The sequence below is a fragment of the Mesoplodon densirostris genome, chromosome 14 (genome assembly GCF_025265405.1).
Source record: "Mesoplodon densirostris isolate mMesDen1 chromosome 14, mMesDen1 primary haplotype, whole genome shotgun sequence".
NCBI classification, from domain to species: domain Eukaryota; kingdom Metazoa; phylum Chordata; class Mammalia; order Artiodactyla; family Ziphiidae; genus Mesoplodon; species Mesoplodon densirostris.
Genome location: NC_082674.1, coordinates 58,861,144 through 58,884,628, shown reverse-complemented (window position 1 = coordinate 58,884,628; position 23,485 = coordinate 58,861,144). Strand labels below are relative to the sequence as shown.

The 23,485-nt window shown below is 38.2% G+C and overlaps 1 protein-coding gene across 7 annotated transcripts in view; it reads right to left on the bottom strand.

Moving 5' to 3' along the window:
- ANTXR1 (ANTXR cell adhesion molecule 1) overlaps positions 1-23,485 on the bottom strand; it is a 292,266-nt gene that overhangs the window by 191,650 nt on the left and 77,131 nt on the right. For all 7 annotated transcript variants that reach the window (XR_009534396.1, XM_060117934.1, XM_060117938.1 and 4 more), the window contains exons 9-10: positions 19,932-19,992; positions 8,648-8,746 (exon numbers count right to left, since the gene is read on the bottom strand). Coding sequence is in view for 6 of the 7 variants with exons in the window: in XM_060117934.1 (XP_059973917.1) it covers positions 8,648-8,746; positions 19,932-19,992 (160 nt within the window). In the remaining variant the exon portion in view is untranslated. The remainder of the gene's footprint in view (positions 1-8,647; positions 8,747-19,931; positions 19,993-23,485) is intronic.

The window sequence follows — 23,485 nt, the reverse complement described above, 5'->3', positions numbered from 1 at the left end:
CTTGCATTACTGTAATACCTATAGCATTGTCTAATACAGTAGTCACTGTCCATAGGTGGCTATTGACATTCAAGTTAATTAAAATTAAATGAATTTAAAAATTCAGTTCCTCAACTGCACTAGTCACTTTTCAAGTCCCCAATAAGCCACATGTGGCTGTGGCTACCATATTGGCTACATTTTAGAACATTTTCATTATCACAGAAAGTTCTATTGGACAGTACTGCTAGAACTTCCAGATTAATGTTAAATAATAATGGTGAAATGAGTTGTCCTGCTTTTTTCTTCCTAACTGTAAAGTTAATATCTCTATTTAGTGATTTACCATAAAATGATGTTGAGTTTTGAATTTAAATACCTATATGTATTTTTTCTTATGTTAAAGAAGTCTTAACCTACTCCTAGTTTTCTAAAAGTATATATTTTAAAAATTTGGAATGGATAATGAACTTTAATGTCTTCTTGGCATCAAAAAATTTTGCTATGTGAGAGGCAAATTCCTCCTCATTCTTTAAAATTATCTTACTTATCCTGGTCCTTTTTAAATACATTGCTGGATTTTGTTTACCAATATTTTATTTATGTTTGTCATCAAAGAAATTGATTTCAAATATTTTCTACTACTAGTGTCTTGTCCAGTTTTTTTAAAAATCAAGATTATATAATTTTCATAAAATGAATTAAAACACTTTTTCTCTATTTCTTTTCTCTGGAAGAGTGTGTATCAGATATGAGTCATCTGTCCCTTTAAAGTCTGGTAAAACTTAGATGAAAAAATCTAGGTCTGGTGCTTTAGTTGAGGGGTACGATTTTCTCATGTCTCTCTTCCAGTTCATGCATTTCATCTTCATCTGTGTCTAATCACACTGCTTAGTCTATCCATTAAGTTGTATTTCAGTGAATAAACTTCTTCATCTCTAAAATTTACACTAGGTTCTCTGCCAATGTGCCTTTGTTGAATGTTCTTCCCCTTTGGTCTGTTTGATTTCTTCACACACTTTATTTCATTTTTTAATTGAAATTAGTTGATGAACAATATTATGTTTCAGGTGTACTACACAGTAATTTGACATTTTCATACCCTATGAAATGAGCACCGTGATAAATCTAGTATCCATCTGTCCCCACACAAAGTCATTACAATATTATTAATCATATTCCTTCTTCAGTATATTAAATCCTATTTGTGGCCTATTTATTTTATAATTGGAGGTTTGTATTTCTTAACTCCCTTCACTTATTTCACCCCCCTTCCAACCTCCCTCCTCTCTGGCAACCACCCATTCTTTTCTCTGCATCTAGAAATCAGTTTTCATTTTGTTTTGGTTGTTTGTTGCTTCTACATCTTGGCTATCGTAAATAATGCCGCAATGAACATTGGCGTGCATATATCTTTTCAAATTAATGTTTTTGTTTTCTTCAGGTAAATACTCAGAAGTGAAATTGCTAGATCATACAGCAGTTCTATTTTTAAGTTTTTGAGGAACCTCCATACTGTCTTCCACAGTGGCTGCACCAATTTACATTCCCACCAACATTGCACAAGGGTTCCCTTTTCTCCCCATCCTTGCCAGCACTTTTTCTCTTGATGATAGCCATTCTGACAGGTGTGAGGTAGTAACTCCTTGTGGTTTTGATTTGCATTTCTCTGATGATTAGTGATGTTCAGCATCTTTTCATGTGCCTGTTGGCCATCTGTATGTCTTCTTTGGAAATATGTCTGTATAGATTCTCTGCCCATTTTTTAATTGGGCTGTTTATTGTTTTTGATGTTGAGTTTTATGAGTTCCTCATATATTTTGAATATTAACCCCTTATCAGATATATAGTTTACAAATATCTTCTCCCATTCAATAGGTGGCCTTTCCTTTAGCTGATAGTTTCCTTTGCTATGTAAGAGCTTTTAGGTTGGTGTATTTGTTTATTTTTGCTTTTGTTTCCCTTGTGTGATGAGACAGATCCAAAAAAATATTGCTCAGACAGATGTCAAGTAGAGTACTGCTTATGCTTCCTTCTAGTTTTATGGTTTCAGACCTTACATTTAAGTCTTTAATCCATTTTTGAGTTTACTTTTGCATATAGTATAAGAAAGTAGTCCACATTGATTCTATTGCACACAGCAGTACAGTTTTCCAAATACCACTTATTGAAGAGGCTGTTATTTCTCATTGTATATTCTTGCTTGCTTTGTTGTAGATTAATTGACCATATAAGCATGGGTTTATTTCTAGGCTCTCTATTCTGTTCCATTGATCTATGTGTTTGTTTTCATGCCAGTACCATATTGTTTTGATTACAGTAACTTTGTAGTATAGCTTGAAATCAAGGAGTGTGACAACTCTAGCTTTGTTCTTCTTTCTCAAGATTGCTTTGGCTATTTGGGGTCTTTTGGGTTTCCATACAAATTTTAGAGTTATTTGTTCTAGTTCTGTGATAAATGCCATTGGTGTTTTGATGGGGATTTCACTGAATCTGTAGATTGCCTTGGGTAGTATAGTCATTTTAACAATATTGATTCTTCCAATCCATGAGCACCAAATATCTTTCCACTTATTTTGTCATCTTGAATTTATTTCATCAGTCTCACAATTTTCAGAATACAAATCTTTTTCCTCTTTGATCAGATTTATTCCTAGGTATTTTATTCTTTTTGATACAATTGTAAATGTGATTGTTTTCTTAATTTCTCTTTCTGATAGTTCATAATTAGTATTTAGAAATGCAACAATTTCTGTATATTACTTTTGTATTCTACCACCTTACTGAACTCATTTCAGTTCAAATGGTTTTTGGTAGTGTCCCTAGAATTTTCTATGTATAGAACGATATCATGTGCAAACAGTGACAGTTTTACTTCTTCCTTTCCAATTTGGATTCCTTTTATTTCTTTTTCTTTTCTGAGTGTTGTGGCTAGGACTTCCAATTCCATGTTGAATAAAAGTGGCAAGAGTGGCATCCTTGTCTTGTTCCTGATCTTACAGGAAATGCTTTTAGCTTTTCACCATTGATTATGATGTTGCCTATGGGATTGTCATACATGGCCTTTATTATGTTGAGGTATGTTCCTTCTGTGCCCATTTCCTGGAGAATTTTTACCATAAAAGGATGTTGGATTTTGTCAAAAGCTTTTTCTGAATCTATTGAAACTATCATATGGTTTTTATTCTTCAATTTGTTAATGTGGTGTATTATGTTGATTGATTTGTGGATACAGAACCATCCTTGTGTTCCTGGAATAAATCGTACTTGATCATGGTGTATGAGCCTTCTAATGTATTGTTCAATTCAGTTTGCTAATATTTTGTTGAGGATTTTTGCATTTATGTTCATCAGTGATATTGACTTGTAATTATTTTTTGTGGTATCTTTGTCTGGTTTTGTTATTAGAGTGATGTTGGCTTCGTAGAATGAGTTCAGGAGAATTCCTCTTCATTTTTTTTTTTTTTTGGAACAGTTTGAGAAGGATAGATGTTAACTCTTCTTTGAAGTTTGGTAGGATTTCCCCGTGAAATTGTCTGGTTCTAGACCTTCATTTGTTGAAAGTTTTTTAAAGTAATGATTGAATTTCATTACTGGTCATTATTAGCCTGTTCATATTTTCCATTTCTTCCTGATTCAGTCTTGGGAGATTGCACATTTCTAGGAATTTATCCATTTCTTCTAGGTTGTCCATTTTATTGTCATATAATTGTTTGTATTGGGTGGGCCAAAAGGTTTGTTTGATTATTTCTGTAAGATGTCTCTAGTAGCACTTAGTTGCCTTTAACTTCATTCGAAACAGCTTTGTTAGATTGTATGTGATGGCAGTCATATCAGCGTGCATTTAAAAAGAGACTATCAAAATTGGTGAATTTTTGTGTAGCCATTTGAATATTGAAGATGGAAGAAAAAAAGCAACATTTTTGGTATATTATGCTTTATTATTTCAAACAAGGTAAAAACACAACTGAAACACAAAAAAAGATTTGTGCAGCATATGGAGAAGGTGCTGTGACTGATCGAACGTGTCAAAAGTGGTTTGAGAAGTCTCATGCTGGGGATTTCTCACTGGACGATGCTTCACAGTTGGGTAGACCAGTTGAAGTTGATAGCAATCAAATTGAAACAATAATTGAGAACAATCAACATTATATTATGTGGGAGATAGCAGACATACTCAAAATATCCAAATCAAGTGTTGAAAATCATTTTCATCAGCTTGGTTATTTATGTTAATCACTTTGATGTTTGTGTTCCACATAAGTGGAAAAAAACCTTCTTGACCATATTTCCACATGCGATTCTCTATTGAAACGTAATGAAAACATTCCATTTTTAAAACAAATTGTGATGGGTGATGAAAAGTGGATACTGTACAACAATGTGGAATGGAAGAGATCGTAGAGCAAGTGAAATAAACCACCACCAACCGCAACAAAGGCTGGTCTTCATCCAAAAAAGGTGATGTTGTGTATATGGTGGCATTGGAAAGGAGTCCTCTATTATGAGCTCCTTCTAGAAAACCATATGATTAATTCCAACAAGTACTGCTCTCAATTAGACCAACTGAAAGTGGCACTCAATGAAAAGTGTCCAGAATTAGTCAAAAGAAAACTCACAATCCTCCATCAGGATAACGCAAGACTGCATGTTTCTTTGATGACCAGGCAAAAAATGTTACAGGTTGGCTGGGAAGTTCTGATTCATCTGCCATATTCACCAGACATTGCACCTTCAGATTTCCATTTATTTCAGTCTTTAAAAAGTTCTCTTAATGGAAAAAATTTCTTCCCTGGAAGACTGTAAAAGGCAACTGGACCAGTTCTTTGCTTAAAAAGATAAAAAGTTTTGGGAAGATGGAATTATGAAGTTGCCTGAAAAATGGCAGAAGGTAGTGGAACAAAAGGGTGAATAAAGTTGTTCAATAAAATTCTTGGTGAAAATGAAAAATGTGTCTTTTATTTTTTCTTAGAAAACCGAAGACACTTTTTGGCCAATCCAATGGTAATCTCTTATGATCCTTTGTATTTCTCTGGTGTCGGTTGTAACTTCTCTTTCATTTCTGATTTTATTTATTTGGATCTTCTCTCTTTTTTTCTTGACGAGTTTGGCTAAAGGTTTATCAATTTTGTCAATCTTTTCAAAGAAACAGCTCTTAGTTTCATTGATCTTTTCTACTGTTTTTTAATTCTGTTTTATGTACACTCTGATCTTTATTTATTTTTCCTTCTAGTAACTTTGGGTTTTGTTTGTTCTTATTTTTCTAGTCCCTTTAGGTGTAAGGTGTAGACTGTTTATTTGACTTGTTTTCTTGTTTTTAGACACTTTAACTGTGTTTATTTTACATCCTCTTTCTAATTGCTCTTTAGTCTTCTTGCTTGCTCTCTGTTTTCTTTCATCTCTTATCATATGATTTATCATTTGGTGCTGTGAGCCCATCTTCAGGGGGGTTATGGCTTCAGGAGTGGTGTAGGTTGGACTGGATGTATACTGCCTCTGCCAGGGCCACGGGGATCTGGATGGCCACAGACTTATTTTGGAGTTAGTTTCCTGACTTGGGGCTTCTGTATTATGCGGCTGGTAAAACAGTTTCCTGACCTGGTGCTTCTGTATTATGCAGCTGGTAAAACATCTTACCTTTATTCCCCTGCCTGCTTCCTTGAATCACTGAGCAGCTTTCCCTGTCCCCATTCAATGTCTGGTACAGCCCTCAGAGCCTGATTTCTACAGGGGGCTCTGCTTTTGCCTGCTTGTCTTGCTGGTGCCCTGTATCTATATTAGTAGCAAGATCACAGCCTGAAGACCCCTCAGGCCCAGAGCCCCCAGAGCTTTGCTTACTGCTTAGATTTTGCATTCCCTTTTTGTCTCCTGTGCCTGGGGGTTTCCTCCTCATTCCCTTGAGCAAGGCCACATGTCACAATTTTTAAAATCATATTTTATGCAGAATTTTGAATCTATTATATTGACCAGAAACAAGTCCAGAAATTGTTTTAGATTCCTAAGTGGTTGATTTGTTTACTTTCTTTTTAAGCAAAGGCAAGGAAAGCAGGAGAGACATAGGTATTAACCTATGCTTTTTATTTTCTGGTTATATTTATCATCTAAGAATATATTTAAACAACTTCAACATTTTGGTATTAATATGTTGGTGTTTTATTTGTGTCTTAGTGCAATAATATTAAAGGCTGTACCTAGTCTTTTCAATTTGTTATTTTTTATTTAACTGTTTTTCTTTATATAATCTGCTACAAATAATACTTTATTTGTTGAAGACTCCAAGGCTTATAACAGCCATAGCTTCATTATCCGGCCTGCAATTGGACTTATTATGGTTGATAAGGGCACTTCTGTTCTCTTTTTTTGTTATAAAGTGTAATGCAGTATTTAGGAAAAAATCTTGAAAGAGGAAATATATGCTATAAAAATTAAAACAGATAATTTAAAACTTGGATGTAGAAGTGGGAAAGGAGAATGGGAAAAGTAAAAGAATCTAAATTTATTTTATTTTATGGGGACAACTCAATGAGATACTTACATTCATAAGGTTGGTAGAAAAATGTAGAATTGAATATGTTGCATTTTAAAATTTATTTATCTTTTCTGTCCTCCACAGTTTCTTGTTCATATTATTTACTGAATGTAAAAGAACAGATGAATTAATAAATGAATGACAATTTTTTTCAAATTCCAATATTTTCCCCTTAGCTAGAATATTTTTAATAACTATTTGTTTGAGTTCAGGAGTGTTACTTGCAGCATATAATGTTGTTGAGTCACTGCCTTTCTTTTCTCCAAACTGTCAGCACTTGTGTTGGAGGCACAATTAGGTTTGTGGTTTAAGCTAAATCCCTACCCCAAAGGCCTTTATTCCTTTTTGATTATGAATCAGGTGGAGAGCCTGTGCAGGTGTTTGCAAGTTTGTATTAGGAAAGGAAGAGAAGCTAGTTTCCCAAGAAATAAAATTTCATGGAGAAGCTGGAAAATATGCATTCAATATGTCACTCTACGAATCCATAGTAAATTTGTATTTTTTTGTTATCTTAATATAGCATCTCTGCGTAACCTTTCAAGGAATGGCAACGCTACACCCCATGTCCATTCATGTTCAGAGAGGGGTTGGGTCCAAAGGCTTGCTTGTCTGGGAAGCCTTCTTTGGAAGGTGTTGATGTCTTTTGAGTTTAACCCTCAGGAGTTTCTGATCTTAGATTTAAGATTCTGGTTAAGGAGAGAGGGACGGCGGACTTGAATGAAAGGGGAAAAAAAGGAAGGACTCTAGAGGGTGCATGTCCAACTTTCACACTGTGACTTCTTGGGGATACTTCAAGATGTTTTCAAATAGCATGTACTTTTTGGATACGTGAGGGCATTTCCAAGTATCAGTAAAAAATAACTGACTGTTTCAAATCTTTGGAATTATTCCAAATTCAGGAATTCCAGATGTTTGTAAAGATGCCATTGCATACCTCTGTTTAAATATTGAAGTGGGTTTCAAGATGTTATAGAGGGGAAAAGGCATACCCTTCAATTCTTCCTTTTTAAAAACGGTATAGTACCTACTCCGTAACGCTATCAGGAGGACCAAACTAGTGTGAATGGTTAGTCAATAAGCTTGAGTATCCTTTCCTTCCTCTTTGCTCTTTCTACCTCCCAGGGCAGTTGTGGCAAAAAGATGTGTGGTATTTAAAATGTCATAGCACTACAGAAAATACAGTATGTTATTACTGGTTATCGCTGCAGATACTGAACCAATAATTATCTGTGTGATGAATGCCAGATGTAAATAATAACCAGGGCTCCTGGCATTTGTCTTTCCATAATCTGTCTCCCCCATCTTTCCTGGACAGCGATCTGAATCACACACGTCTTTAAATTAAGAAGTTGCCTGCTACAAATGTCTTGTGAAAGTGCCAATGTTATGACAATTCATTTTTTTCCCATGAAATGCACTTAGTTTTACTTCCATATGCCTGTATTTCAGGTCAGGTATTCACCCTGATGAGAGTTTTTTGGCGACTCCAAAGCAAGAAACATCCAGATTGAACAAACTTCCAGAATCTACACATGCAAGTCGAACAGTTTGGCTTTTAGTTTACTCAGAATTAATAAATTTAGACCATTTATTTTTTCCTCTTGTGCTTGAGAGTCCTGAATACCTTGTTAAGGAACATGAAGCTTTGTAAGCCCTAAGCAGCCAGGGCCTGCACTGACAGCTGAGAGGTTTTTTTGTTTGTTTTGTTTGTTTTTGCGGTACGCGGGCCTCCCACTGCTGCGGCCTCTCCCGTTGCGGAGCACGGGCTCCGGACGCGCAGGCTCAGCGGCCATGGCTCACGGGCCCAGCCGCTCCGTGGCACGTGGGATCCTCCCGGACCGGGGCACGAACCCGTGTCCCCTGCATCGGCAGGCGGACTCTCAACCACTGCGCCACCAGGGAAGCCCAAGAGTTTTGAACTTGGTACAAATGCTGGTGGACTGGAAAACAAGTGCCTTGCTGCCTCTCCTGATGGGAGCAAGGGCGCCGCAGCGGCTCGCTATGCCCTTGCTGGTGGCCTTTCTAGCAGGGAAGACCCTCCTCTGTAGTTTTCTGTGTGTGGCCTTGCTAGAAGATGGGGCTGGGGAGCCCTTCCCCGAAGCAGGTGGTAGAAACCCCCCAAACTCCACGAGAACTTACTGAGCGTCACTGACTCGTTGATCTTGAAGCTGCAGAGAACCCTGTCCACGTTGCGGGCGTGTCGGAAGCCGTTACCTCTGACAACTACTTGAAACGATTCTGAAACAAAGAATAAGGACACGACACCTTCATTGACTGCACACCGTTAACCTTAAGTTTCCCATCTGCCCTGGTTTAGGGAGTCTGTTAACTATTTCACCAGGCTTAAAATATTAAAAAATCAGTTCAAGCTGGGAAACAGAAGCATCCGTGTGGGAGCCTTTTACCACCTATTCACTACCTTCTCACTAGTTGCTCATCAGGATGGCACAGAACTTCTCACTTTGAATTTCCACCTTGCCTTTGCCTTTACTCTTCCTTCTAGCTGGAATGCCTTCCCCCCAGACCTGTGTCCTGCAAACCTCACCCATCTCTCAAGTCCTGGCAGTTTTAAAACCTGTGATCTCTGCCACCAGAAGGCCACGGGGGAGGGACTCTCCACTTCTTCAATCCTCTTGTGTCTCTTTTACATATTGGATGCAGAGGAAAGGATTTATTTAGAACTCCAGGTGCCTAGCATTTTTGAAAACCTCTACCTGCGGGCATTCACAGTCTGTCCTGAATAGTGTAGCATGTGATTATGTATTGTCTGGTGTTGTTCTTTTGTCTTTTCTTCCACAACTAGGAAACATTCCTTTACGTTTAGGAATTGTTTGATGCAGCTTCAGCTCTCCTGTCTCTGCAGGGCACACAGTAGGAGCAAATAGTGTTATGTAGGAATAATTGTACTCAGCAGGGGTACAATTAGGGGTGGCTGGTGAGCAAGCATTTCCCGTTTGAACTGACATTGGCCGTTAGTGCACTTAGTACTCTCTTCTCTCAAAGTAGAAGAGATAATATATCTCTGCGGGTCTCTAGCCCTGCATGTTAATTTCATGTTGGCATAATTCATGTTGAATTAACACGTTAATAAAATATTTATAAAGCAAAAATAATGATCCTCTATACTAGTCTTACTAAGGGAAAAAACCAGCTAATTAATTCATTAAATGTTTAGGAGTATTTGCTTAAGTTTGATGGTAACTAATAGCCAATACTCCATTTTCTTTGATTTTTGTCATCTTTTTGTGTGTAAAAATTGGGGCTTGGGATAATGCTGTGTGGCATATAAAAAAGAAAAAGACTGAAAGTTAGAGGTTAAAACGCAGTATTTGTGAAAGTGGATCTGGAAGTGTAAATTGCTATCCAGATGGAGATTTTCACTGGAGGATGAATGGAATTAAAGGACTAGCATATGGGACTCTTCCAAACTTTAATAAACGTCATGAATCTATGTCACCTTCATCTGGGGAAACTAATTTAGAGATCATGCTTGCCAAGAGAATAATAACTGATATCAATTGCTCCCTCTTTGTGTGCCAGGCCCTGTGCTAAGCGTTGTATATGTCTGATGTCACTTAAACCACACCACAGGGAGGTACAAATGAGAAAACCAAGCGTAGTGAGGTTAAGTAAATTGTCCAAGATCACATGGCTGGTAGCTGTCAGCATCAGAACTGGAATCCAGGTCTGCCAAGTATCAAACGCCTTAGGACTCAGCCATCATGCTCTTTACCATTATGCTAAAATGTCTTGTGACATATGACTCATTTAGAGATTGACATTGTGATTTTTTTTAAAAGCTTATTTTATTTTTACTTTAGACAGGTTTGCCCATTTTGCAGAAAAATGGAGCTGGCCCAGCTGGGAAGCAGGAAACCAAAACCAAAGTAAGAGAAGCAGGAGGCACTAAGTGTGCCACAAAGAGAAACAAGTTAGAACAGAATGCTGTTTAGAGGTATCAACGACCTTCCCTGTAAGAAAATTGAGATTTTTGACGTTGTAAATGACTTGCCCAAGATCATGTAATCTGTAACTGGTAAGCAGCAAAACTGGGACTTGTACCCACCATTCACTGCCGTAGTTTTGAACTATATTAAGGTTCAGAACTTAACTATGGTTTTTCAGGACCATAGTCCTATGAGTATTAAGAATTTAGATATGCATGTTGATGCATACATACGATTGCTAAGTTTAGAAGGATAGACTAAATAGTTTTCTTTAGATGTCTGCCTGGCATGTGACTGATGACACAATGGGTTCAACAGGCATTCTATTACGCGTCAAGCATTGTGGAAGAATCTTCTTGTATCCTGTTTACTCAATTTAGCCTATCGATACCCATTTCTGTTTTTAGTCTGAACGCTTGACATCCAGAAGTCTGCCATTGGATGCTTTTGCTGATTGCAAATGTTTTCTGCCTCACTGCTCTGCCTACTTCTCTTGTTTCCTCAAAGATAGTGGAAGGAGAGAAGATTCTGGAAACGCAGGCCATGTGCCAGCTCTCTCCTCTAACACCATGTCCTAGCATAACCAGTTCTGCTGCTGAGTCCTCAGTGAAAGAGGCTGCTTGGCCAGCCCTCAGGGTGTTAGGGAGGAAGACAGCAGAAACCCAGGAACAGCCATGGTGGAGACCGAGCAATCTAACCCCTGAGGTGCGGGGAGCAGATGAAGGAAAGGATGCTCTGAGAGGCACACCAGAGCAGAGGCGAGCTCCCACCAGTTTGTATATGAGGATGCACATTTGGCCTCCAAAAGAGCCTGAGTATCTGCCCCAGCAGCCCGACTGGAATGTCAGCCGTTCACACGCAGAAGGTATGTGACAAAACCCTGTCAAGTGAATCTGTCAGCAAGCGAGAGCCAGGACACACCAGAACCAGGGCATATTGATTTAATTCAGTTTGTTCACAAAGCCCTGAACCTGTCTCTCACCATATGCACATCTAAGTGTTTTTAGGCAGCGTGCATGTTGGTTTACAGCTCCTACAAGGAGTGCCTAGGGACTGGAGGGCATTAGGGAGGAATTTCTACTTGGAAATGATCTTTTACCTAATCTTTTAAGATACATATTCTTTAAGTTATCTTTAAGGTATATGTTTATTATGATTCTTTTGTCACTTTATTCTCAATTATAATTTAAGCTTCCTGATGGGAGAGGCCATCATATCTATTTCTTTAGAATCTTTGGCTGTGCCTCACCCAGGGCTGAGTCAGTCTCAGTATAAGCTTGTTTAACGAAAAATAAATGACATCTTGGTATAGAAAGGGAGAAAGGGGAGGAGAAGGTGGTCATTTATTCAGGTACCAGTCAGATCTAATCCTGTTTGTTTTCTGAGGCTTAATCAGGCTTAATTCATTCATTGAATGAAAAGATGCTCAGCGTCATTGGTTATTAGGAAAATGCAAATCAAAACAACTCCACACTCACTAGAATGACTATAGTAAAAGAGGTGGACAATAACAAGTGTTGGTGAAGAAATGAGAAGCCTCATACATTGCTGGTGGGAATGTAAATTGGTTCAGCTGTTTTGTAAAGTAGTTTGGCAGTTCCTCAGAAAGTTAAACATAGAATTACCATATGACCCAGAAATCTCATCCTATACTCAAGAGAATTGAAAACGTATGTCTACACAAAAACTTGTACATATATTTCACAATAGCATCATTCACAATAGCCCAAAAAGTGGAAACAACCCAAGTATCCACCAAATGATGAATATGGTATTCACACAATGGAATATTATTTACCCATAAAAAGTAACAAGTTCTGACACATGCTATGACATGGATGAATCTTTTTTTTTTTTTTTTTTTTTTTTTTTGCGGTACGCAGGCCTCTCACTGTTGTGGCCTCTCCCGTTGTGGAGCACAGGCTCCAGACGCGCAGGCTCAGCGGCCATGGCTCACGGACCTAGCCGCTCCGCGGCATGTGGGATCTTCCCGGACCGGGGCACGAACCCGTGTCCCCTGCATCGGCAGGCGGACTCTCAACCTCTGCGCCACCAGGGAAGCCCGACATGGATGAATCTTGAAAACATTATGTCAAATGAAAGAAACCAGACATGAAAGTCCATCTATTTTATGATTTTATTCCATTTCATTTCCATGTGAATAGTGCAGATTAGCAAATCCAGAGAGACAGAAAATCGACTGGCCAGGGCTGGGGAGAGGAAGGAATGGAGAGTGGCTGCTTAATGGGTACAGGGTTTCTTTTCAGGATAATGAACATATTCTGGAATTACACAGTGGCTATGGTTGTACAAGTTTGTGAATATATTAGACATTACTGAATTGTACTCTTTGAAAGGGTGAATTTTAGGATTTGTGAATTATAGCTCAATTTTAGAAAAGAAAAAATTTAAGTCAATGAATAGTTTGATAAACTTATTCTGTTCCCTTTTTTGCTTTTTTTTTTTTTTTTTTTGGAAATGTGAACACATAGTTTTGCGATGACCTCAATAAAGATCACTTATCAACCACTGTATCTGAAAATGAGACATTTGTATATTCACCATTTGCTCTGATCACCTAAGACTTTTGTGCAAAGTTATTGTTAGTGATATTTCCATCTTGAGAGTTAGCTTCAATTTGCTCTCCTATTAAATGCTATTGTAACATGTAACATCTAAAATATAATATAGAACTGGATGTGTATTAAGTGCTTTCTGATGCCTAAATTAAGTTAAGTGCCTAAATTAAGTTTTTTATTTTATAGCTATTTACTTATAAGAATTTTAGTGAGGTATAACTGACATACAGTAAGTTATATGTAAAGTGTATAATTTGATAAGTTTTGACATAGGTATACAATCATGGGGTGATACCACAGTCAAGATGGTGAACACATCCACCACCCTCAGAAGCTTCCATGTGCCCCTATGTAATCTCTTCCTCCTGCCCTGCCCCACACCATGCGACCACTGATCTGCTCTCTGTTGTTGTAGATTAGTTTGCATTCTCTAGAATTTTATGCAAATGGAATCATATAGTAAGTTTTTTTTTTTTGGTCTGGCTTTTTTTACTGAGTATAATTATTTTAAGATTCATCCATAATTATTTTGAGGTTTATACATAGTCTATTTCTTTTTATTGCTGACTATTATTCATTGTATGAAAACCACAGTTTTATCCATTCATGTGTTGATGAACATTTGAGTTGTTCACAGTTTTTGGCTCTTAAAAATAGAGCAGTTATAAACATTTATGTACAAGTCTGTGTCAGGACATAGATTTTTTTTTTTCCCTTGGGTAAACATCTAGGAGTAGAACAGCTAGGTCATGTGGTTAGTGTATATTTAATGTTTTGAGAGACTGTCAGAACTGTTTTCCAAAGTGATTGTACCATTTTGCATTTCCACCAACAATGTATGAGAGTCCCTCCTTCAAATAGAAATATCTTTAAATGAAAATGAAGACCAAGGAGAGGATTAAATAATTGATTCAGAAGACGTGCCTATGGGCCAACATGAGCTCTTTGAAAAACAGTGAAAAGTGAAAGAAATGAAACCACTTTTTGATGTTGCTTAAATGTGTCTGGTTTAAGCATCTAATTTCCAAATGGTAATTAAATCTAAATCTAAAAGTACCTTCCTTTGTGCTCACTTACCCAATTTTATTATGAACAATGGGAAACAACAGAGTAGGAATAATACAATTGCTTCTGAAATGACAATGTAAGGTGCTAATGATAATCTCCTTCCATTTCTGGAGGAAAAGAACTTTAAATGTAGAGCAGTTGGCAGGTTGCACACTTAATTCCAATTAGTTCCTTCCTGGAGTATTTGCTTACATAAAACACTGTGAGCTATTCAAGTCTGAGGCCAACATTGTGGGGCCAGAGGAAAATTGTGCTTAGACAAAATGATGCATTTCCTAAAGAGGAGCTGAACTAGGCAGGGCCAATCTAACAATGGATCAATTCTTCTAATTACACAGAGGCTAATCTGCAAAAACATTTAATTAGGAACTTTAAAAAAGAGTCTATATTAGAAGGGAAGCAGAATTATTTAAATGCAGGTAATGTCAAAGGTGCTATAAAGGCTCTCCACAGAGCAGGTGATTTCCTACATGTTTTAGAACAGGAACTGTAAATACAGTGGCATAAGCACCATGTTAAACGGCAACCATATGCTTGACCTGGGTATTGGGATAATGGGGAGTGGTGGAGAGTATGGTGAACTGGAAAGAGTACATGCTTCTTTTAAAGGGAAGTTATTCAGTCTGTAATAATCATTATCTTGCAATAAATACAGGCCCAATGTTGCTAGATCTGATTTTTCAATACAAGACGAAAATCTGAATTTTTAGGTGAAATCAGACTTTTAAATGTTAGCAATAATTTTTTTTTAATTGCAGTGTGAATCAAAAAGAACATATGTGCAGACCAGACAGGGCTTGTTGGCTGCCAGCTTATAACCTCTGGCAGTGGAGGAGTTTTGGGATGGCTCTCTCTCCAAATACTTTCACTCATGACATTGATTGAAATTCTTTTTGATAGGGCAGATGCTTACCTCCTCTTCGCATTAAGATTTCCTGTTAAAATGCAAAATAGTTCCAAGTATACTTCTTTCTTTAGCCAGTAAACAAATAATCAGCCATTAATATCTTAGCTGAAGTTGAATTAAGTCTTTAGAAACTTAAAGTTATAAAGGAGACCCAAAAAGGGTTTCTCTGTAGAGCATGCGGTTACAGATGGCCATTCTGCTGTTGCTCACATAATTCTGGGGGTGGAAAGTTGAGAGCATCTACTCCATTGTTGGAAAGCTTTAGTTGTAAAAGTTGCATGTGTTAAGCCAAAACCTGCCTCCTTGAATTCCTCCCCAATCTCTCCATGGTGGTCTCCTGAAGCTATTTATAGTAAGCCTAATAATTCCTTTCTGCATGGGAATTCTCCAAATATCCTTGTGAGTGTCTCAATTCTTTGTCTAAATCTCTGTGGTCACTCTAGTCCTTCCTCATCCCACAAGCATCTCATTAGCACCTCTTTGAGCAGATCTCGTGCTTCATGCGTGGTTTCGTAATTTGTCTGAACATATGACTATCTCCTAGAGCAGACTGTGAGTTTCATGGGAGGTTGGGATCAAGCATGCATTTTGGTACTCAAACCTTTTCATATTGCTTGGTACATAGTAGACATTAAGAAGTGATGTAAAGAAAGAAGGAAGGGACGGAAGAAGGAAGGGAGGGAGGAAGGGAGGAAAGAATCAGTGACTGGAGTCTTGGAAGCTTGACTTCCTGTGTTCTCCTGTAAATGGACCTTGAGAGTTGTTCGGAGGTTGTAGCAGGGGAGCACAGCTACTTGTACATCCTTGACTGAAGAATGGACCCTACTGGGGAAGGTCATCCTCTTCCACTGAGCATGCAACTTCAGGAGGGATACACATGGGAGGGAGGAAGGGGACACCTGCCTAGCCAGCCAGATCAGCTGAATCAACCCTGGCTATCAATAGGGTGACAGATGTTGCAGCTGGGCTGCCCTCACATCCTGAATGAATTATTAATATGGTTTCTAGTTCCATCACCACTTTTACTAGGAACATGCCTTTGTCAATGCCATTTTTAAAATATGGGACTTGGAACCATGGTCTGAACTTGGAATAGTGGAGCATGGTATTAGCTCTCTTGCCCTGGACACTGGATGGCTATTGATGCACTCTAAGATTGCATCAGCTTTTTTTTTTTGTCAGAGGAATTCTTGTTGGCTCTCAAGATAGCTATGCTTCTCCTTGCTTTTTCTTTTTCTTTGCATGAACTGTTACTAAGTCAGGTTTCTCTAAACCTGCTTGTATGTGAAACTGATGATTTGCAAGTCCAGCATTTTATATTTGTCCCATTAAATTTCACCCTATTATTTGCAGCCCAACACAGAAAGATCTGTGTTGGATCTCAAGTTTAACTGTCCACCCAGTGCATTATCTCACTGCCTCTCTCAGAGCTCAGATTGCTGTCAGAACCATGGCTGTTGCTGAGTTGTTGGTGAGAGCCAGCTGAGATCCCTGTCTTGGGAGAATGCAATCGTCAGTATAGCGTGTCTTGAGTGGACAGGCCAGGGTGGGGCTCCATAGCAGGGGCTGCTCTGGGGGCCAGGGAAGGGAAGTAATTCAGAGAGTGAGGGGAGGAAGCAGACAGGAAAGGTTTTTGGTGAAAGCAAGTTCTACCTTCTTCACAGATCTGTCTAGGGCTTAGTCTCAACATTATACTTTACAAATATGAACAGTATTTCCTTGTTCACTTTCTCCTCCAGTACGTATTGAGTTAATGAATCATTTTGCAGATACTCTGAACTCTACCAAGGTTTCCCCAATTTTCTTTCAGTAGAGAAACATACAGGCATGTTTTTCTCATCTAGGTGTGATATTATCAACATCATGATTCTCATATTGACCTTCAATCCTTATTAAAATGACACTGATGATAATAATGTCATCTTGCTTTGTTGTAACAGTTTATGCTTTTTAAAGCACTTTCACATAAATCCCTGGCCCTGGCTCCTTGCAGTGGCCTAATGAAAATCACAGAGGAGGTATGCTTAGGTCTACTTGACAGGAGTTCACAGCCCTGGACAATGAAATGGCCTCCAATGCTTCATGAAAGCCATGCTTACTCCAGAGAATGATCAGCGACAGAACTTTAAGGGAATCCTTGGAAGAACTTTTGGTGTAAGGACATCTTGTGAAAGTTTTATTTTCTTCTTAGTAAACTTATTCTCTAATCTACATGTTTTAATCCTAATGATTCTCATTCAAGGGAGGTGGGAGCTTGCTTTTTCAAAACCTAGGCTAGGTCCCATCACTGTGTCTTGTATTAATTTTTTTATAAGAAATAAAGGAAATGGAAGGGATGAGGGGGAGTTTGGGGTTAGCAGATGCAAACTAGTATATAGAACAAGTTCTTACGGTATAGCACAGGGAACTATATTCAATATTGTGTAATAAATCATAATGGAAAAGAATATAAAAAAGACTGTATATATGTAGTTATAACTGAATCACTTTTCTGTACAGCACAAATTAACACAACATTGTAAATCAACTACATGTCAATTAGAAAAAAGAAATAAAATAAATAGAATTGGATAGTTACTCCGATACAGGAAACTATTGTTTGTCCATAAAATATGGGATATTGCACATAAGCCAGAGATTTAAAAAATATTTAAAGAAAGATTCCTTGGATTGGATTTACCAGAGATTTGTCTATTTTATTGGTTCTACCAAAGAAACAGCTCCTGGGATAATTAATCAGTGGAATTGTTTTAATTTGTTTAAATTTATTAACGCTTTTTAATATTTTTTCTTATATTTTCCTTAGCTTTAAAAATATCTTTTATTTAATTATTTTTCTTTTCCATTTAATAAGAAACATACTGAAAACTATGAATTTGCTAGGATCAGATCTTGTGGACCCTGGTATTTCTGTGCCATATTCAGTACGTTTATATATGTGGTCTTTTTATTGTTTTGAACACCTCAGTGGTAAGTAAAGGAGATTTTGGTTTACTAATCTTTGATTCAAGAATTATTTAAGAAGATACTCAATCCGAGTGATTGAGATTTGGTGGGCTTTTGGGGTTCTGTCTTTGGCTATTTCTAATTCTGCTTCATTGAAAATAGTTCAAAGTTCTGATAATTTCTTGAGATTAGGTGAAAGTAGTTAGTAAGGGTCAAATGAGCAAAAATCGGTGTATTGTTTGTTTAAGGAATGTATGAATCAAGACATTCGGTCAACATTTATTGACCACCTATTAAGTACCACGGACTCTGTTAGGCAATGGGAAGTGGAGAGAAATAAGATTCCTTCTCTGTCCCCAGGAACCCTACAGGAGGGGAACTGATTATGCTAGTGAATTAACAGAAGTTGTATTCATTGTCTTTAGATGTTCTGATTCAATACAAGGTTGCAAAACATCCAGTAGGATTGCTAAACTGCAAGTCTGGGTTTTTTTTTTCATGAATGAGACAACTGCACAATTAAGGAACTCCCCTGTTTTCTAATTGTTTTAAAGTAAAGGAATTATAAAAATTGTGGAGACAGATTTACCTTGAAGCTAATGAACCCTAGTTAAGCCTCCTGGCACTGGGTTCATGTGGTCATATGCTTTTGTAAATTTGCAAAGGTAAGGTTTTTCAATTCCTTTTCTTAAGAATGTTCTCCTGGACCTGTCTTTGTGGCAACCACATTTGTTCCTGCCATCTATGTTACCAGGTAGCAGTGTATTTAAAGGTCAATAGATAATCTTTGTTGATTGCTTTTCTTCAGGAAATTTACACGTCTCTGAATAGTCAGTCTCCAAGTACTACTAACAACTTTAAATGTTTACATATATACTTAGTGTTTTGTTGTTGGCACATACTATTCACTACATCTAACTCCTTGAAAAGTGTTTCAACTATTCTAAAATATAGCCAAGGAACTGGAATGGAATCCTCAAGGAATTACCTCATTTATACCAATAAAATATGCCATAAAGAATAAAACTGTACAGTGTTTGAAAAAGCTTGAAAGTTCTTCCTCACCACTTACGGGGTTGCATGATATATTTTCTATGATAAATTAATAATTGGCACTTGGTATTTTAGGAGACTAGAAAGGTGATGTTAACAGTGAACTCTCAACGGTGAAATACTACAGGTCCTGGAGCACAGGAACTCATGGAGAGAAAGTTTATCCTTTTTGTATCGCCAGCACTTACCACAGTGCCTGGCATTCAGTAGGTGCCTAACAGTACTTTTTAAATAAGAGTGATGGGAAACCTGTCAGGAATTATACAAAGAGAGCCAGAATGGTTGAAATTTTAGGCAGTTCATTATAATACAAAACAATAGTAAGAACATGATTTTGATCAGTTAGAGAAAATACTATGACTCAGAGGAGGCTGACTCTTTGTATAAGTAGAGGCTTGCTGTATTAATGATAAAATTATAATGGCCTTTTACTGGGATAATTGGAGTGGTCTATCAACATTTTGTGAGGGATTGTAGATTAAACAATTAATTATGATCAACATATTAATTACAGAGAGAGGTTCAGCATTGATTAAATAATTAAAAATATCAACATTTCAGAGGTGGCCTATGATCACTGTGATGGCTGCCATGAGGATGTAGGGTTAGACTCCACTTGTATCCAGAGAGGGGTATTGATGGTGATGTGTGGGAATCCAGTATTTCTGTAATATTCCCAAATTAGTTCCCATGAAAGGAGAGAATTTAGATAGGCTTTTCCAAACTTTCAAACAACTGGCATGTTGATTCCTTATTCCCTTTTTTCCCTAGAAGCAAATTTATTTAGCAGTTTCTACTCCTCTTTTTCCCCCTTCCCTTTCCTGCCCCACCTCCCTTCTTCTCTACTGATGAAGTAAACATGTGACTTGAATTCAAAATCTCATTATTTTTGTGACAGCGATTAGCATGTAATTTCAGTTTACCTCCTGCACATATGGTGGATGGTTCAGCTGCTAGAATTTCGATGCAGGACTTCTTCAAAATCTAGGAGGAGAGGAAATCAAAAAGTCAAAGCACAGCTTATTTTGTTAAAACAGAAAAGTAGGGTTTGCTTTTAGCTACCAAGATAGGAAGGCTCAAGGACATTATGTTGCAGTGGGGGGTAAGTGGAGGGTAACATTTTTACTAGTATCATTAGTGTCAAGCATTTAATGAGCCAGCACTGTGCTAGATGCTTCCGGGTATCCCAAAATCCATAGGAATTATTCATTCATTTGATCTTTGGGCCGATATTTATTGAGTCTATGATACACCAGTCCTAGTTATAGAGAGGTTTAACATCTAGTTGAGGAAATGGGACTTACACTTGAAAAGAAAAATAACAATGGCCCAGCCTATGTGGTAGGTGCCGGGGTGAAGCGGCAGACGGTAGGAGCTACAGAGTTCATGGGGGAAATCATTGAGGGCTGCTACATGGGGAAGGGCTTCCTGGAAGAGGTGGGTGCTGAGGGTAGGACTCAGTCAAGTGGGGAGGAGTAAGTTAGGGGAAGGTTAAGGTCCAAGCAGGGAGTGGCATTTGCAAAGATGAGAAACTAGAAATACATAGACCTCTTTAACTGGAACAAAGGAGCTTGAACAGTAGAAAAACGAGTGATAATAGATAAAGCTGGAGAAGTAGGATGGAGATGGCCAGCCCTCTAGAGGAGATGCATGTTCAGATTACTCAGAGTTCCCTTTTAGTTAGAGAAGTGGAAATGTTGCAGGAGAGGGAGGACTTTGAAGGCTGCTTGTTGTGCCTCGTTCTTTAGGAGGACCTTACTTACATGGAAATATAGTCTTCCCCCCAAGTGAGTCTTGTAGGGTTAAGTGGAGAGTCTGGAGGACCCCATGACCACACAGGGAATTAATAATGAAGGCTTCTTCTGGCAAAAGCAGGGTACCTGACTGGTAGGGTTCAAGCTTTTCTCCACCATTTATGAATGCCGTCTCTTATTGCATAATGATTCTAAAATTTCGACCAAGCATTTTAAACAAGTATAGGACACTGAGTTAATTTACCAAGCAAAGGCAGTATCTTTATTTGGGCTTTACTTAATTTGGAAATTGAGATGGTTCAGAGGCCTGAAGGAAACTCTCTCTCTATTTATGAAAGGGGCATTTGTTAAAGGAATTAAGAGTGAAGTAAAATGTAAAGTCCGTAAAAGAAAAAAGCATCTTTTAGCATTGGGAAACACCCATTTACTTGTATGGATGTATTTATTTATATATGCTTCTTTGTTCCAGCTTAAGTGACACATACACCACAAGATACAATCAAATAAAATACAATAAATTCAAAAGGGGAGGAAATGGATTAAAGGGAAAATAAGGGGAAGATGAAGTAAGGAGTGAGAATAGCATAGAAAAATACATTTTTGATTATGTATTATTAAGAACTTATTTCCTTGCAAGGAGTGGCTCATGAATTTAGTTCTAAGCTTTCTAGTAGCAAATGAGAAGGGCAGACAATATTTATGAGATTCTCAATCTGAAGAATGAAAACAAACCAGTTTCTCAGAAGAGATAATATTTACCCATTCCAGAGAGAAATCTGGGCGTCCTCAGAGAGAAGCATTGTGAAAGGAAGTGAACAACATGCTTGAGAAAATTGTTCTCTGATGTACAGATGACAAAACATTCAAATACATTCATTGAAACAGGCTCCCTCACAACCATGTGTTTTAGGTAATTCTCTATACCTGAGAGTAATAAGAAGCATCACAGTCCTCCCTATCTTCAGGAGGATTGGTCCCCCGTGAATAGCAAAATCAGAGGATGCTCAAGTCCCTTATATAAAATGGCGGAGTATTTGCATATAACCTACACACATTCTTCCATTTACTTTAAATGATCTCCAGATTGCTTATAATACATAATACAATGGAAATGCTAATGTAAATGTTTGCCAGCACGAAGCAAATTCAAGTTCTGCTTTTTGGAACTTTCTGGATTTTCTCCCCAATATTTTTGATCCCCAGTTGGTTGAATCTGCAGATGTGGAACCCATGGATACAGAGGGACGACTGTATTTCTTTTTCTTGACAATTCTAAAATCCAGATTTCCAGCTGACATTTTTTTCCTGACATTCTTTCTGACTCTTTTACAATTTAAAGGCATTTTCGTATTTTGATTCCTCTGTTTTCAGCTTCTACCTCATTCCACAGTCAAAGCAATTTGTTCCTTTTTGTCAGTGTTTGCCTTATTTCTTCTCCCTCTGGCTTACCCAATCACTGTCCTTCTCAAACATAGGTGCAGCCTCAGTTCTCCCTGGTCCCCAAGGACCTGGCATCACCTCTGAGCCCTTCACTGACATTCTGACTTGGGATCAGGGACCCCAAGGATGTATCCTGGACATCCATGTTTTGCTTCTGGCTTTTCCATCCTGCCTTTCCAGTGGTCAATCTGGTCCTTTAGATGCAGCAACATCCTAGGACTGGGGCTTGCCAAGATCTTCATCCAGATCCTTGCCAGTGACGCATACCCCAGATAACAACTGCCCTATCTGAGCTGTGATGACAGTCCACTCCCCTCTCCCCCCAGTTTGCTGCAATTGGGCTCTTCCTGGCTGAAGGGCCACCTTAGCTACTGGTTGCCATAACTCAGAGAGGCAGGCACACCCTTCAACATGTCTTCAGGCATAAATCTCTTAATAGGCCACAGGGAGATCCAGAATTAACCCATATGGAGAACTTTATTAAATAGTGACATTAGAAAAACACAAAGCTTTTTTTATGTTTTAAATAAAATTCCTCTGTCTCCTTTTATAAATCACTTTATCATCTACAACTAAAGATTTCAACAGTCCAAGAATGAAAATTGGGCTATCGCATCTATCCTGTCTCCATTCCCCAAACTCCATCAAAACACATAAATGAAATCTTCACCCATGTTAAGTTCCTGACTTTGAAGCAACATTTTTTTTTTAAGTGACTCAGCCTTTGCCATTTGTTTTTTTTTGGAGATCACCACTCTTTTTATTTTTAAAATTTATTTTATTAATTTATTTATTTTTGGCTGCGTTGGGTCTTTGTTGCTGTGCACGGGTTTTCTCTAGTTGCAGTGAGCAGGGGCTACTCTTCGTTGTTGCAAGCGGGGGCTACTGTTTCTTGTGATGCGCGGGCTTCTCATTGTGGTGGCTTCTCTTGTTGCAGAGCACGGGCTCTAGGTGCGCGGGCTTCAGTAGTTGTGGCTGGCGGGCTCCAGAGCACAGGCTCAGTAGTTGTGGCGCATGGGCCCAGTTGCTCCGCGGCATGTGGGGTCCTCCCGGGCCAGGGCTTGAACCCATGTCCTCTGCACTGGCAGGTGGATTCTTAACCACTGAGCCACCAGGGAAGCCCGTGAAGCAACATTTTTGAACCAACCCTAACACTGAACCAGGGGTGAGTAAAGGAAACACCCGTGAATCTTTGACCACAAAGACACACTTACGGGTTTTGTCATAATAAACACATGCTGTATTATTCTCTCAAAGTGTCTGCAATTAGCTGATAAATCTAA